The following is an 18,101-nucleotide window of genomic DNA, read 5'->3' on the forward strand; positions in this document are numbered from 1 at the left end:
TCTTCACAAGACCTGCGTCTCTCATCCACACTCATTACTCGCTCCCACTCACGACTGCAGGACTTTCATCGGGCTGCACCCACCCTGTGGAATGCCCTACCACGCACAATAAGACTCTCCTCTAGTCTCCAAACCTTCAAGCGTTCCCTCAAAACTCACCTCTTTAGGCAAGCGTATCAAATTCCTGAACCGCCCACATAACTTTCATAAACCTTCCTATCAAATTACATCCACTCTGTACAGTCCACACATATCCTCACATGTCTTCTCATTCTATGCAATAGATAGCACCTTTCCTTGTGTACATATGCCTATTTCCCTATAGATTGTAAGCTTGCGAGCAGGGCCTTCCTACCTCTATGACTGTTATCACCCAGTTTGTTATTGTTATTTCAAATTGTAAAGCGCAACGGAATTTGCTGCGCTATATAAGAAACTGTTAATAAATAAATAAATAATAATATGTTATTAGAGCTTTATATAATGGAATGTGTAGAGTATGTTATTAGAGCTCTATATGATGGAATGTGTAGAGTATGTTATTAGAGCTCTATATGATGGAATGTGTAGAGTATGTTATTAGAGCTTTATATAATGGAATGTGTAAGTATGTTATTAGAGCTTTATATAATGGAATGTGTAGAGTATGTTATTAGAGCTCTATATGATGGAATGTGTAGAGTATGTTATTAGAGCTCTATATGATGGAATGTGTAGAGTATGTTATTAGAGCTCTATATGATGGAATGTGTAGAGTATGCTATTAGAGCTCTATATGATGGAATGTGTAAGTATGTTATTAGAGCTTTATATAATGGAATGTGTAAGTATGTTATTAGAGCTCTATATGATGGAATGTGTAGAGTATGTTATTAGAGCTCTATATAATGGAATGTGTAGAGTATGCTATTAGAGCTCTATATGATGGAATGTGTAGAGTATGCTATTAGAGCTCTATATGATGGAATGTGTAAGTATGTTATTAGAGCTTTATATAATGGAATGTGTAAGTATGTTATTAGAGCTCTATATGATGGAATGTGTAGAGTATGTTATTAGAGCTCTATATAATGGAATGTGTAGAGTATGCTATTAGAGCTCTATATGATGGAATGTGTAGAGTATGCTATTAGAGCTCTATATAATGGAATGTGTAGAGTATGCTATTAGAGCTCTATATAATGGAATGTGTAGAGTATGCTATTAGAGCTCTATATCATGGAATGTGTAGAGTATGTAATTAGAGCTCTATATAATGGAATGTGTAGAGTATGCTATTAGAGCTCTATATGATGGAATGTGTAGAGTATGCTATTAGAGCTCTATATGATGGAATGTGTAGAGTATGCTATTAGAGGTCTATATGATGGAATGTGTAGAGTATGCTATTAGAGCTCTATATCATGGAATGTGTAGAGTATGTTATTAGAGCTCTATATCATGGAATGTGTAGAGTATGTTATTAGAGCTCTATATAATGGAATGTGTAGAGTATGTTATTAGAGGCTCTATATCATGGAATGTGTAGAGTATGTTATTAGAGCTCTATATGATGGAATGTGTAGAGTATGCTATTAGAGCTCTATATGATGGAATGTGTAGAGTATGCTATTAGAGCTCTATATGATGGAATGTGTAGAGTATGTTATTAGAGCTCTATATGATGGAATGTGTAGAGTATGTAATTAGAGCTCTATATGATGGAATGTGTAAGTATGTTATTAGAGCTCTATATGATGGAATGTGTAGAGTACGTTATTAGAGCTCTATATGATGGAATGTGTAGAGTATGTTATTAGAGCTCTATATGATGGAATGTGCAGAGTATGTAATTAGAGCTCTATATGATGGAATGTGTAAGTATGTTATTAGAGCTCTATATGATGGAATGTGTAGAGTATGTTATTAGAGCTCTATATGATGGAATGTGTAGAGTATGTTATTAGAGCTCTATATGATGGAATGTGTAGAGTATGTTATTAGAGCTCTATATGATGGAATGTGTAGAGTATGCTATTAGAGCTCTATATGATGGAATGTGTACAATATGTTATTAGAGCATTATATGATAGGATGTGTACAGTATGTTATTAGAGCTTTATATAATGGAATGTGTAGAGTATGCTATTAGAGCTCTATATGATGCAATGTGTAGAGTATGTTATTAGAGCTCTATATGATAGAATGTGTAGAGTATGTTATTAGAGCTCTATATGATGGAATGTGTAAGTATGTTATTAGAGCTCTATATGATGGAATGTGTAGAGTATGTTATTAGAGCTCTATATGATGGAATGTGTAAGTATGTTATTAGAGCTCTATATGATGGAATGTGTAGAGTATGCTATTAGAGCTCTATATGATGGAATGTGTAGAGTATGTTATTAGAGCTCTATATGATGGAATGTGTAGAGTATGCTATTAGAGCTCTATATGATGGAATGTGTAGAGTATGTTATTAGAGCTCTATATGATGGAATGTGTAGAGTATGTAATTAGAGCTCTATATGATGGAATGTGTAGAGTATGTTATTAGAGCTCTATATGATGGAATGTGTAAGTATGTTATTAGAGCTTTATATAATGGAATGTGTAGAGTATGTTATTAGAGCTCTATATGATGGAATGTGTAGAGTATGTAATTAGAGCTCTATATGATGGAATGTGTAGAGTATGTTATTAGAGCTTTATATAATGGAATGTGTAGAGTATGCTATTAGAGCTCTATATGATGGAATATGTACAGTATGTTATTAGAGCATTATATAATGGAATGTGTAGAGTATGTTATTAGAGCATTATATGATGGAATATGTACAGTATGTTATTAGAGCACTATATGATGGAATATGTACAGTATGTTATTAGAGCATTATATGATGGAATGTGTACAGTATGTTATTAGAGCTTTATATAACGGAATGTATCAGATCTCTATAATATGGAGAGGATGCAATGGCTGCTATAAGGCTGTATATAAATGATGCATCCAGTCATTAGAGCTTGTGTGAACCTCAAGCTGCTGCTGAAATGAAGTAATCTTAGGAGTGACAGTGCACAGGGGGATAGGCAAGAACTTGTCACTGACCGGGGCTTGTCTTCCGGTAACTCTTCCGTGACCGATGAAATGAGCTTCAGCTTGGTCTCTTGGCTCATGGTGTTCTTCTGAAATCCATCCAGCAGGAAGCCACCTACGGGTCTCTTTGCCGTCTCACGCGCTGACCTCAGCCGCTCTTCCAGGAGGTCTCCTCCTTCAATGGCTCCAATCACAACCTTCTGCTTCAGCTCCTGAACTCGGAGATGTGAGGGAACAAAGCTGAACAATAGCCAACATTTCAGCAGTTTGTGAGATCTCAATTATTATTATTATTATATGTCTGGGAGGTGTTAATGTCACTTTACTGTGTACGTGGAGATCATACAAACACAAAGCAAAGGCATCAAGTGGCCCCAAGGCATCAGCGCTGGAAGACTACATCCACCCAACTCCATATGGCCTCACCTCGCTCTCGGCAAGCAGCTGGAGGCACTCATCTAGATACCCCAGAGAGCGGTCCACCGACTTCTTAGCCCGCTTCCGGGAGAAGCCCTCTGGCATCACCTCCCCGTCCGACAGGCACTGGAACCAGTCCACTTTCAGGGCACGCTGTAGAGACATGAACTTCTGGGGCGTCACCTCCACACGGCCACCTGAACACCACATGGACACAGTCTGCAGATCCCACCAAGGAGAGAACAGAATAAGCGAAAAGATTAAATATTTGCTAACAATCCATCATAAATGGATTACAATGCTTGAAACACACCCTGAACGCTACATACAGTACCTACCCAACCTCTTTCACTTTACCCAGCGCAGAAGGTTGCAAATTATATTGACCTGACCTGGAAAATCATAGATATTTTTTGTTATTTCTCTTCAGAAAAACAAAAACAAAAAACAACCACCTCCTCAAAGATGACACTTAGTAACTGTAAAAAAATTAACAAAAAGTGGGAGAACTGGAGGCACAAGGAGTAATGACATGTGGCCGGAGGATGTTTGCGGCCTCTCAGATGGGGGTACAAATGAGCCCACTCTATAGTTCTGCTGACTAGCCCCATTTTGTTGGAGGATGGGGCTACACGTATATATTACGTATATTACACAGCATTACCTCCGCCTAATACAGAAAAGGTGTAAATAACTACAAATAGCTACGTCTGCCCTGAACATCTCCTAAATAGAGATGAGCCTGGATCCTAAGCAGAGTTCTCCTATACGTCCAAATTTCTGGAAGACCACGTCTCCCTAATTTCTATGCGAACGCATCCAGCATTTGCAGAAACAATAGCGAGTCCTCTTTTGTGCTTCCGGGTACATGTGAGATAGCAGAGCCATTACCTCAGCAATGTGATTCCAGGCTCCGATATGGCTGCATTATACATTCTTCTGAGCAATCTCATATCAAGTCCTTCGTCCCCCCCCCCCCCCCCACCTCCCCCACCCACAGCCTCTCCTGGGTGCTCCATTCTCATTAACATGATGAGAAACTATCTAAATAAGTAGCTCAATGGGAATTCTCCAACCTACGGCTCTTCTGCGGATCATTCAATTTCTCCCGTCATTTTCCAAGCCATAGCGTTACCTGGTTTCCTAAATCATTCTCATTGCAGAGATCCCAGCAATAGTGAGACAGCTGTGGTTAGTCCCTATGAAGGCCTCTGCAGTGACCCGCGCCAGGCATCAATTAGGGTTAGGAGTAAATTCATTCGGAAGGTGCACCGTGGCCAGAGCTTGGGAGGACGGGACAAAGATCAAATTAAGTTGTGCAAACAGATTCAAATTTGCAAAGTACGCTCACGTCCTAACTCTGACATGTGACGCCCAGTTCTAGTGTAACATGCAGAAGAGACGGCTACTGTTTCCCATGTATGCACAACGTAGATTATCTAGGTGCATGTTGCCCTTTAGTGGTATTGTCCCTGCAAGAGACCCTACAAGCCACATTAATATTCTGATTGTGCCAAACGTCATACATACGATGCGGCCCACACACCTGGAGAGACTGTGTGATGCCAGTGTTCATTACTAGGCTAATGAGGGCATTAAGGTGGCGCATTTCTAGAGATGAGCGGATTCGGTTTTACTCGGTTTTACTCGGTTCTCAAAACCGAATCTTATTGGCTATCCAAAACACGTGACATCCGTGAGCCAATTAGATGCCGTTTTGAGAACCGAGTAAAACCGAGTAAAACCGAACCCGCTCATCTCTAGCATTTACTGCACAGCGACTTGGGAAAGCAGAAAATATAAACCGGCCAAACCGTGTACAGCAAAACAGTGCGTCTCGCTTTGAGTGGTGACGCCATTTTAGAGTTCCTACTTAAACATACAGAGAAGCGGTGGATTGCAAAGTACGTTTACCCCTAAGTGTCTACAGGCTACACCTTACATGTGACGTATCTGAGGTCACCGCTGCACCATGCCATATGGTCTTCTGTGCTTCCTATATCTATAGCCATCTTCTGGGTGAAAATATCCCTAGTTCTGTCTTTATTCCTGACTAAGGGGGTGATGCAGAGATGGACGCTGCAATGCTAAACTATGCTAATGCCACAGGAGGAGTCTGAGGGTTAGAGAGGCCTACTGCATCGCAACCATCCATGCTATTCTGACAGACGTTCCAGGGCGGTGGATGACTGAGGTGTAGAAAGATGCAGTTTTGTCGACTTCGGCGACCATGTACCGTCGGACATTCTGAGCAACTCAAATGTCCAATGGTGTGGCCGAAGTCTGGAGCATCCAGAGAAAACCTACGCAAGCATGGGAAGACAATACAAACTCCACACATATAGGGCCCTGCTCAAAATATTACCCATGACCCAAGCAGTGAAATAACAATCCTAACCACTGGGCTCACATGCATGAATAGGTGTGTGTGTTTGTATGTATGCATACTGTATGTATAAAGTTTTACAAAAATGTGATAGCTATTCTTATGAGAACTATTTGCAGCAATAGAGTAGGGCCTGCAGTATAGTGGGGTCCCTTGCCGGGGGCTGCAGGCTTAAATGCATTCATCAATACATGAACTAAAACTCCACTGTTTATTATTGTTAGTTAATAGCGAGTGCAGAGCCCCTGTGATTTCTATTTAAACAATGTGGTCACATGCTGTGCTGCACCCCAAATCTAGGAACAGATGATTGCTGTGGAATAGTGCTATATCTATTATATGGAGTATTAGTTCCAATCATAATTGTGTGAGTGGTTAAATATTGCACGGACAAAGGGCGTGCGATGGTTGCAACGGCGTGAACAGCGCACGCAGGGCCTGATGAATCATGTAGTAGGCGCTGTGGTTTGGGGAGTGGCGGGTGCGGGGAAGATGCTATGGGGAAGGGGGTCCGGGGGTGCCACAGGTGGGGGAGAGGCTGGTGCGTTTGTGGTGCGGGTGGGGGAGGGGCTGGTGTGTGGGTGCCACGGGTGGGGTCCTGAACCAAAGCGGGTGGGGGAGGAGCGGTTGCAGGGGTGCCGCGGGTGGGGGAGGGGCGGGTGCGGGGGTACTGTGGGTGGGGGAGGGTGTACGGAGCCACTGCGGGTGGGGGAGGAGCGGTTGCAGGGGTGCCGCGGGTGGGGGAGGGGCGGGTGCGGGGGTACTGTGGGTGGGGGAGGGTGTACGGAGCCACTGCGGGTGGTATAGGAGGGGGGGGGGGGGGCGTGCCGCGGACAACCTTACAGAATCACCTGACCACCTGTCCCATGAAGTCATCTTACACATGATCTGAAATTTCGTAAAACTGCAGATCTTCTACTCAAACTCAAAAAAGCAATGAAACGCCGTCCATTAAAGAGGGGATCGCAAAAGAGCGCACTGGGCAAGTGGGGGAGGCATAATAGCCTTTGACAGAGTATATTTATAAAATGCAAATCCCCAAGGGAGGGGAAGGGCAAAAGAAATCAGGTACAATTCGAGGTGCACTCTACCCAACTAACAATTTTAAATATTGTTTAACAAAAATGTATATCCACAACAGTAATAGCAAATAAAGGCTTAAATGCCCATGAACCTAAATTATTGCCTGAAACTATTTTTCTTGTGGGACTGAATATGTCCTTTATTAATAGAGCGAAATATTAAAATCAAAAGAAAAAGATGTGATAGAAAATAGACATAATGTGAATAAAGATTTAAAAACAAAGCTGATGTGTTATTCCCTTTATGTACTTCCTTATAATTATTTCAAATGTACATACACATGCATATACTTGTACAGCACTGTGTCACACCTATGATTTCCATGTTAAATGGAGCTTGTACCATGTATCACAGAAGGAAATGTATTACCTTGCTTTTGAGTCACGAACTAATATTCAGATATTGCAACAATGAAACTCTAATCCTGTCATACACACTATTGAGTATGGTAAGGTAAATGTAATAAATTGGGATAGATGAAACACTGTTGCTAAGTATGTGACTCATGCAATGAATCCTGGAGCTATGCACAGTACAAATCGTAAAGAAGACTACAAAGAAGACAAGATAACCCTGGTAGGGAGCACTCTTATCTGAGGTAACAGAATTAATTAATGTGTATTAATGAAATAATCTTAAAATTACAAATTTTATTAGATATGCCTTAAAAATTTAAGTCTACACAGTCCGTGTGAATTCACTAATAAATATGTGATCATTTGCGAAAATATATTGAGAGATATGGTCTTATCTAGATGACCTCAGTCAAAACAATTCTATATGTTCAAGTCCGTCTACGTAATAATTCCCTTACCACTGGTGTGTGGCTAAGTAAGAATATGTTAAAAATTGGACAATGTGACCATCATCTTTATCATTTGTATAGCCCATATACAAATTCTCAGGGCAATAAGTTTGAATCATAGGTCACTGATAGATTATTTTTAGTTGGGTCACCTATACACCAGTATGAGGCCCAATTAACAAAGAGAAGTGTCTGTGAAGCCGTTTCTCAGAAATATAGTGGACATGGGCATGCCATCAGTCAGCCATGTAGTGGTGCCACCTGTGTGAAAAAATGATAATTTATGTTAAATCACACGCATATACAAAATGAAGGGGTGTGAGGCACCAGTACTTAAAAAAAAACTTTTTTGTTCTATGTCAAATAGTCCTGTGTTAATTACCCAGAAGGAAATCAATTTACCTTAAATATGGATCACAGTCGCTGCTATGTAGAGGTATGAGGTACATGTGCCTCCATTTTCAGCAGTTGTCAACCATTCCGCTTACTGGGTTAAGGAAGGGGTGTGAGGTATCAGTGCTTAAAGACAGCTATCTGGATAATCAGTTGCTTCGTATCAAACAGTCATGTAATGGTCGCACCAAGAAAGTTATGCCTCAGTTATCAACAGCTAGATACACCCATGTCTTGAGAGATAATTATTTTCTGAAAAAAACTCACGCCGTACCACTCCAAATCTCTTTGCCATAATTTCTTCCACATACATCCCAGCAGTTTGAGCAGGAGAACTAAAATTGATTTGTCAGTGCTTGATGACAGCTATCTGGAGAAACAGTTGTTTGGTGTCAAATGGTCATATGATGATTGCATCGGAGAAATTGTACCTCAGTAATCAACAACTGGATCCACCCATATCTGAGAGATAATCCACTTCTAAGGAACTCACAGCATACTCACTAAGAGACCTTTTTTAGAGTTGTTAATTACAATCGTGCTTTAACAGAGGTATGAGGCACATATACCTCATTTTTTCAGCAGCTACCAAGCGGTTTCAAAATGCTGAATTCATGAAATAGTGAAAATTTATTACAATCATACTTTGACAGAGGTGTAAGGCATATATATCTCATATATTGATTCAGTGCTATTCTCAGTGGGCAACCTCAGAACAGCAACATGTCTTATGACAATGTATCACTTTTTTGACATAGGATCAACATTTAATTACAATTTTTTTACTAGGTTGCTGGCAGTAGCTGAAAATACATAGTAGGGAAAGCTGATTGTTACATTCAGTGAGCTCTAATAGTGGCTGTAACTATTGGCAGTAGCTGAAATTTGCATAGGAGGGAACAGCCGATTATGATAATCAGTGAGCTCTAATTGTGGCTGTGATTATCTCTACTACCTTTTTGTCTAAACTATTGGGGTGTATGTAGGAAGATACAAGGCATCAGAGAGTACTTGCTATAGTCTCCTTGCTTGATACCTCCTCTTCCTTCCTTCTGGCCAAGTTGGGTGCACCTACCCTCTCTCATTCCTCGTCCTATACCTGCTGGCAAGACGGGAGAACAGCAGAAGGGGGGTCTATCTGTATCTTGGCCACTTCACACACCTCTATGTGTTTAAAGAACAAATTACCATGTTATGAATTCAGCATTCCTAAACTGGCTGGCAGTTGTTGAGAAATTGAGATATATATGCCTTACACCTCTGTCAAAGTATGATTGTAATAAATTTTCACTATTACATGAATTCAGCATTTTGAAACCGCTTGGTAGCTGCTGAAAAATTGAGGTATTTGTGCCTCATACCTCTGTCAAGACATGATTGCAATTAACACCTGTTTTTGAATTCAGCATTCTGAAATTGCTTGGTAGCTGCTGAAAAATTGAGGTATATGTGCCTCATACCTCTGTTAAAGCACGATTGTAATTAACAACTCTAAAAAAGGTCTCTTAGTGAGTATGCTGTGAGTTCCTTAGAAGTGGATTATCTCTCAGATATGGGTGGATCCAGTTGTTGATTACTGAGGTACAATTTCTCCGATGCAATCATCATATGACCATTTGACACCAAACAACTGTTTCTCCAGATAGCTGTCATCAAGCACTGACAAATCAATTTTAGTTCTCCTGCTCAAACTGCTGGGATGTATGTGGAAGAAATTATGGCAAAGAGATTTGGAGTGGTACGGCGTGAGTTTTTTTCAGAAAATAATTATCTCTCAAGACATGGGTGTATCTAGCTGTTGATAACTGAGGCATAACTTTCTTGGTGCGACCATTACATGACTGTTTGATACGAAGCAACTGATTATCCAGATAGCTGTCTTTAAGCACTGATACCTCACACCCCTTCCTTAACCCAGTAAGCGGAATGGTTGACAACTGCTGAAAATGGAGGCACATGTACCTCATACCTCTACATAGCAGCGACTGTGATCCATATTTAAGGTAAATTGATTTCCTTCTGGGTAATTAACACAGGACTATTTGACATAGAACAAAAAAGTTTTTTTTTTAAGTACTGGTGCCTCACACCCCTTCATTTTCTATATGCGTGTGATTTAACATAAATTATCATTTTTTCACACAGGTGGCACCACTACATGGCTGACTGATGGCATGCCCATGTCCACTATATTTCTGAGAAACGGCTTCACAGACACTTCTCTTTGTTAATTGGGCCTCATACTGGTGTATAGGTGACCCAACTAAAAATAATCTATCAGTGACCTATGATTCAAACTTATTGCCCTGAGAATTTGTATATGGGCTATACAAATGATAAAGATGATGGTCACATTGTCCAATTTTTAACATATTCTTACTTAGCCACACACCAGTGGTAAGGGAATTATTACGTAGACGGACTTGAACATATAGAATTGTTTTGACTGAGGTCATCTAGATAAGACCATATCTCTCAATATATTTTCGCAAATGATCACATATTTATTAGTGAATTCACACGGACTGTGTAGACTTAAATTTTTAAGGCATATCTAATAAAATTTGTAATTTTAAGATTATTTTATTAATACTCATTAATTAATTCTGTTACCTCAGATAAGAGTGCTCCCTACCAGGGTTATCTTGTCTTCTTTGTAGTCTTCTTTACGATTTGTGCTTCTATACCCTTGGGAGCACCACTGACCGTCAAAATTCATTGTTACCAACAATACCATTTTGGTTATAGGTATACAATTGACCAATTAAAAGGGAAAAATATCCCAAGAGTGTCAGTTAATTCTGAGGTAGCTATATTTTGTTCAATTAGTAATCCTGTGCGGCCTTCCCCAAATCTCCCCCCTACCTCCCTTTTTTTGTAGCTATGCACAGTACAGAAGCCTTGCAATGTAACATATACTACCCACACACAGAAAGAGCTGGTTGGGGATATGTTTTAGAATGACAACATATATAGAGTCATATGCAGACATATGAATTAATCTCTCATTTATAGTGTCAGTCCACAATGATAAATTGCCTTATTACACTATATTAGATTGTATCTGCTCAGTGAATCGCAGTAATATTTAAAGCCCACTGGTCATATTTATGACGTATTGCAGAAAGATATTCGGTGAGTATGTGGAGAAGGTAAGTTGATATCTCCTGCATAATGTCATTAGACAGTAATGGGCTATCTTGCTACACTGTATTGAGTTGGAATCACAGCAGTACTATATATCTACTGTTCGTGCTAGTGATATATCGTTCTTGATACAAACAGATACTAGATAAATATACAGGAATAAGTGTTATAGAAAAAATATGTTAATATCTCCTGTATGATATTAATACGCAGTAGTTGGCTATCTAGCTGCACTGTATTAGATTATATCGATTTTAGTAACACACGGCAGCACTTTATACCCGCTATCCGTGCTTGTGATATATAGTTCTTATTACACACAGATGTTTAATAAATATGCAGGAGGAATATAAGTCTCTTATTCCTGTTATGCCTGTATGTGTCGATATTTCATATATAGTACAAATTAGCCACAGTCAGCTCTCATATTGGAGGATCTTAAATTGTGCCTGTACAAAACGGTAGCAGCTCTTAAATAGCGTTAACCATACTTAATTGTATATGTGCAGGTGTATTACACCCTGCATAAATAACAGGAGATAGTAACCCTGTATATGATTTGACACAATCAGTGAATCAGTATATATATATATATATATATATATATATATATATATATATATATATATATATATATATATATATATATTACACTGTATATTATTAGTATGCAGCTATAGATCAATTAACAATAGCACTGAGTGTTCACTGAACACGAGGACAGTGTTACATGCAAATTGTGTCTGAAGGAGTAATCACTGAATTTTTCTCTATGTTAGATATAAATCCCCTGCTATCTCTCGTGTTGAGTCTAAATGACAGCGTGATCCACAGCACTAAAGTGGAGTATTGCTAAATATGAGAGGCAACCGTGCAAGCACTCTCTCTATAACATTGGTACAATAGCTCTCAATTATATAACATAAGTCTCAAAGCATGTAGTGTAACATTTGCACATTTAACTATTAATAGTGATTCGGGAACACATAGCAAAAGCCTATGCGCATTTCACTCCTATTGAGCTTCCTCAGGGCGCGGGTGGGGGAGGGGCGGGTGTGGTGGTACTGTGGGTGGGGGAGGGGGTCCGGAGCCACTGCGGGTGGTATAGGAGGGGGTGTGTGGGGGTGCCGTGGACAACCTTACAGAATCACCTGACCACCTGTCCCATGAAGGCTTCTTACACATGATCTGAAATTTCGTAAAACTGCAGATCTTCTACTCAAACTCAAAAAAGCAATGAAACGCCGTCCATTGAGGAGGGGGTCGCAAAAGAGTGAACTGGGCAAGTGGGGGAGGCATAATAGCCTTTGACAGAGTATATTTGTGTCCATATTATTCCGTCATCATAACAGATGGCACTAATTATAACATCTGTGTAATTAGTATTACTAACATCTGAACTCTCTCATCCGTTGTGAGATTTATTTTTTATGTAAAGTGTATTTTTAAATTTATGGATTAAAAAAACAAAAAAAAAAACACTTATCAGGAAAAATCTTCCTGGGTTCACACTGGTGTTTCTGATCACCAGTGAGGCTTATGTAAGGCAATGCCTCAACCTCTGCACTAATCCCCACTGTGATAGAGAAGGTAACTGAGGTGCAGGGATTCAGGGGTAGATCCTCCGATACGGGGGAGAAGTGGTATCAGCACACGGATACCAATGCTCCCCCATGTATGACTATATGGGAATAATCCCTGGTGGTCCGCATGCAGGAAGCACGTCGCTGTGCAGGGGAATGTATGAAAGTAGCACAGACTGTTCTGACAGCTGCAGGTGTCGCTGCCCTATTCACCATAGCAGGCACATCGCTGTCCTGGGCTGCGGCAGCTTCTGGCTCCAGGCTGCATGTGAGATCCTGTGCATGTCCAGTGGAGCCGGCCGGGGGAGAGACACAGCGCATCAACACTAGGCTGATGCACTGTGGGGGTGCGACGAGATTGCCGGAGAGGGGAGTTTTCACTCCACCGCTTCGGCAGACAAGACGTTAATACATCTTGTCAATGTAGCTTCCTGATTTGCCTCGGTGATGATCCGTGCCATTATGATACATCTGCCCCCCCCCCCCCGTAACTGATTTGTTAAGGGGGGGGTAGCTGGTCACAGCAGCTGCGGGGGGGGGGGGGGGGGGGGGGGGTTGCTGATCACAGCAGCTGCATGGGGTTGCCAATCACACCAGCTGTGGGGGGGTTAGCCGATCACAGTAGCTGCAGGGGGGGGGGGGGGGGGGCGGAGGGAGCTGATTACAGCAGCTGTGCGGGGGGGTAGCTGATCAGGGCAGCTGCGGGGGGGGGGGGGAGCTGACTGATCACAGCAGCTGCTGGGAGAGGGGGGTTGCTGATCACAGCAGCTGCATGGGGCGGGGGGTTGCTGATCACAGCAGCTGCTGGGGGAGGAATGGAGCTGATCACAGCAGCTGCTGGAGGGGGGGGGAGGTGATCACAGCAGCTGCTGGAGGGGGGGGGGGGGGAGGTGATCACAGCAGCAGCTGGAGGGGGGAGCTGATCACAGCAGCTGCTGGGGAAGGAATGGAGCTGATCGGGGTTGCTGAAGGGAAAAGTGATAGGGGGAATCAGTTATTTGTGGAAGCAGCTGTTCACATTTTCCACTTATTCCAATTAAGATTATTCCAAATTTCTCATTTTTTATTTTTTGGGCCTGGAATTTAGCATGCAGCACCAAGCGATGGTTCTACGTGTACACCCCAATAGAGGAACGCCTCTTCTAGCTGTTACAAGTTCACAGCTGAAGAAAGTTTGGAGACCCCGGTTGGCTGCCGTTGGATCTACTGCCGGAGAGGACTATTTGTGATAGTCAGATGATACTTGCTGTACATACACTCTTTTTACCCGCCCTTGTTATCATTGAAGATGTAGTTCATTACACATAATGCGCCATACCGGTGGTAACGTGGTCAGGGTTTGAGCGCAGTCACCTAGGCGGAATTTACCTTGTTAGTGTTGTATCCAGGCGGGTTCGGGGTGACGGGGTCACTGACTGAGCAATAAAGGATAGCGTCTGATAGCCCTGCAGGAGACAAACACACGACAGCAGCTGTTAGTGGGTCACATCCTGCCACAGAGTAACACAACAGCTAAATGTACGACATAGGTGTCACCACACAGCACGGCAACACAACATCTTTCCAGCTTATGGTTAACAGATCAGAGCGGGTGACAAAACAACTATATTACAGTATAACAGGTCATTGCAGTCACACAGGCTCAGCACTGTCACATGGAACCTTTACATCACTACACAGCCCTGGAATCAGCCCCAAAACACAGTAACAGAGGATCGATTCCACAGAGAGTGATGCCCCATGTGACACCGGACTGGGCTCTGAGGCTGTATGCAAGCGATTACCTCCTAGGGATCCGTTACACTGCAGGTTACTGTGTGACATAGTGGGTTCCTGCCACCTCGTCCTCTTCCCCCATTACTTTACACTTCTGTTATTCTCTCCCTCTCACCAGGCGGCACTGCCTCCTCTTCCTTCAAGCATGCCCTCGTCTCCGACATTTTTCAAAAACCCACCTTTGATCCGAACACTCTTTCCAACTACTGCCCCATCTCTCTACCCCCTTTTGCCTCCAACTCCTTAAGTGTATTGTGCCTTTCTTTCCTCCCACTCCCTGCTTATTCAGTCTGGCTTCCGTCCTCTCCACTCCACTGAAACTGCCCTCACGAAAGTCTGCAATGACCTCCTTGCTACTTAATCCAAAGGCCACTACTCTCTGCTTATTCTATTGACCTTTCTCCTGCTTTTGACACTGTGGACCACCCTCTCCTCCTGCAAATCCTTCACTCCCTTGGTCTGTGTGATGCTGCCCTCACTTGGCTGTCCTCCTACCTCTCTGACCGTTCCTTCCATCTCATGACTCCACCTCCCCCCACACATTTCCCCTAACTGTAGGTGTCCCCCAAGGTTCTGATCTGGGACCTCTCTTATTCTCCCTCTATACATCATCCCTAAATGAGCTCATTAGCTCTTTTGAACTCCAATATCATCTCTACGCTGATGATACTCTATCTACCTTTCCTCCCTGGACCTCTCCCCCACTCTCCTCACTCGTATCTCCAGCTGTCTCTCTGCTATCTCTTCCTAGATGTCCCAGCACTTCTTAAACTTAACATGTCTAAGACCGAGCTGATCATCTTCCCACCCTCCCGCATAACTTCACCTCCCACACTCTCTATTGATGGCACTATTGTCTCCTCCAGCCCCCAAGTGCGCTGTCTTGGAGTTATCCCGGACTCCTCCCTCTCCTTCACACCACACACTCAGCACCTCTCACAAACCTGCCGTTTTCATCTCAAAAATATTTACAGGATCAGACCCTTTCTCACCCAGGACGCTACTAAGACCCTCATCCACTCACTGGTCGTCTCCGGATGGGACTAATGTAACCTCCTTCAATCTATCCTCAATGCTGCTGTGAGGCTCATCTTCCTCACCAAATGCAGCATGTCCACCTCCCCTCTCCTTCAGAATCCAATTCAATCTTCTCCACACTCACTTACAAAGCCCTCACCCACTCCTCTCCCATTTACATCCCTGATCTTATCTCCCTACATGCTCCTGTCCACCCCTCTTCACTCCAAAAATTCATGCTGCCTCTCCTGTCTACTTCCAGTCCTGATTTTGCACATGCTGCTCCCTACCTCTGGAATTCTCTCCCTTTCTGACCCTCCACCTCTCTACAAAACTTAAAATTGGCTCAAGACTCACTTCTTCATCAAAGCAATCCAGTTCTCATCCTAATCCTCTGTCCCACCCTCACTGTATCTCCCCTATGTGTCACCCGTCTGTCTGTCCTCCCCTACAGAGCGTATGCTCTAACAAGCAGCTCTCTTCCCTCACGTGCTTCTCCTTCCCTAACCTATACTATTATCTGCTACCCAATGCCTTCAGCCCTCAGTGTCTGCCGCCCGGCTGCTTATTTGAGTGTGATGACCACTGATGAAGCATTGTATAGATACCATGTACCTGTCCTGCAGTGTAAGTCGCTGTTTTCTTGTTTTGCTCATTGATTTCTGTACTTTGTTAGGCGCCGCAGAACCCTTGTGGCGCCATAAAGGGAAATACTAATTTCTGACTTTTCCTGCCCTGTTGCTCTTCTTGTGCTGGAGACAGTGAGAAAGTCACACTGCATGACACTTTAAGCCCACTATACATAAAACACCACTGGTACCTGAGGCACTTTGTGCCTCACACCTCAGTTATGGCGCTTATTTCTACTGAACCGATGGCTCATGAATTTGCCGGCCTCCCCTGTGTCCTAGAGACAGGTGTATGTGGTGGAGTAATAACCGGAAACATTACAGATCTAGTAGAGGGCGCGCAGACGAGGCTCCCAGATGCACTTACCTGCAAACTTCCCAACTCCGTGCTTATATTCCTCCAGGACCTCCTGGTGTTCCGCCCTGAAACAAGCACAGCACAAAGGCTCAGCGCAATAACCCACCACCGGCCCCCCACACACCCCTCCCAGTCCCTGAGGGGTGAAGTATATTAGTTAGACATTCAGCATGTCGATAAGGGTGTTGTCTCGACATTGTTACAATGTCGACACGCAGGTTCTCTTCTTATTCTGACTATAACTCTCCTGGAAATGCCAACATTAACGTCTACTGTCAACATTGCTAATGTCAGCATATTAATGGCATTCCAACCCTGAGAGGTGTTACAGCCACACCCAGGGGCTGATCTGGGAGCAAAATAGAAACCATGCTGCACTACAGGGGGTAATTACATTTGCTGTTTGCATGCAGGGTAAATACCGGATACTTTTGCATGGACCCCACACATGCTGGGCCGATTTATGCTTCTACTGCAATGTGGATCTGAGCCCAAACCTACATCTCCCTGCACATGTTACATCTCCCCCTGCAGTGCAGCATGGTATTATCAAAGTGTACATCTGCCATCTGCCCTCCTGCAGTGCTGCATTGTATTATTCTATTGGAAAACGCGATGTTTGATTGTGTTACCAAACCGATGCTCACGTTCTGGTCCTCAGCACAAGTGGCAGAAGCGTGGCAATATCACATCACATGATCACTGCTCCTACAATAGGGGCCCATCCTAAATTCTGCCCGCCCCTCTTCAGGCACCCAGCAGCTGCTCTCCATTATAATGCTATGACTGGCACATAGGAAAAAGCTCTAACAACAGGTGCTCACAGCAGAGCAATACAGGGGTTAAACTGGCAATGGGTGGCATTGGATCATTACTGGGCATGGCAGAAGATGACCCACAGATCACCGTTATCCCTGGGTCATCTTAATGCCCGCATTATAACTGGCCCCAATAATCGGGTGATTATTGCAATGTGCCAGAAGGACAGTGGTTTATACGGCAATGGTCTGATGATAATGTGACGGCCGAGGCTTACAGGGTGGAGAGCGTGACATGAGTAACAGGCGGGACGCCTTCGATGGTCTGCAGGGTATCATGGGTAAGATGAGGCGGGGATGCAGTCTTTGTGTACAGGAGGCAGCCTGGAACCTCCAGGGTCTTCTCCCCGTTCTGGCCCAAGCTGGTAATGACCCCGAGGCGAGCTCTACTTGTCACTTTACTGATCGTCAGCTTCATCATCATAGAGGGACACTACCGCCAGAGGCTGGAGAGAAAAGACAGAGTGAGAGAAGACAACAACAATGGGAGACAACACGAACAGGAAACTATAAACTTTAGTAAATGTTGGAGGCACCAATCCATGCTGGTTACAGTGGTGCATTATTTTTGTTATCCCTTACTGATATGGTGCCACAAGGGGTCCGCAGCGCA

General features: G+C 43.1%; 1 protein-coding gene across 7 annotated transcripts in view; it reads right to left on the reverse strand.

Annotated features, from left to right (window-relative positions):
- Positions 1–18,101, reverse strand: part of QTRT2 (queuine tRNA-ribosyltransferase accessory subunit 2) — a 44,794-nt gene that overhangs the window by 25,324 nt on the left and 1,369 nt on the right. For all 7 annotated transcript variants that reach the window (XM_063956788.1, XM_063956785.1, XM_063956791.1 and 4 more), the window contains exons 2-6: positions 17,707–17,934; positions 16,680–16,735; positions 14,259–14,335; positions 3,503–3,712; positions 3,089–3,288 (exon numbers count right to left, since the gene is read on the reverse strand). In XM_063956788.1, the coding sequence (XP_063812858.1) occupies positions 3,089–3,288; positions 3,503–3,712; positions 14,259–14,335; positions 16,680–16,735; positions 17,707–17,912 (749 nt within the window). In that variant the 5' untranslated portion in view covers positions 17,913–17,934. The remainder of the gene's footprint in view (positions 1–3,088; positions 3,289–3,502; positions 3,713–14,258; positions 14,336–16,679; positions 16,736–17,706; positions 17,935–18,101) is intronic.

Source organism: Pseudophryne corroboree, chromosome 2 (genome assembly GCF_028390025.1).
Source record: "Pseudophryne corroboree isolate aPseCor3 chromosome 2, aPseCor3.hap2, whole genome shotgun sequence".
Classification (NCBI taxonomy): Eukaryota; Metazoa; Chordata; class Amphibia; order Anura; family Myobatrachidae; genus Pseudophryne; species Pseudophryne corroboree.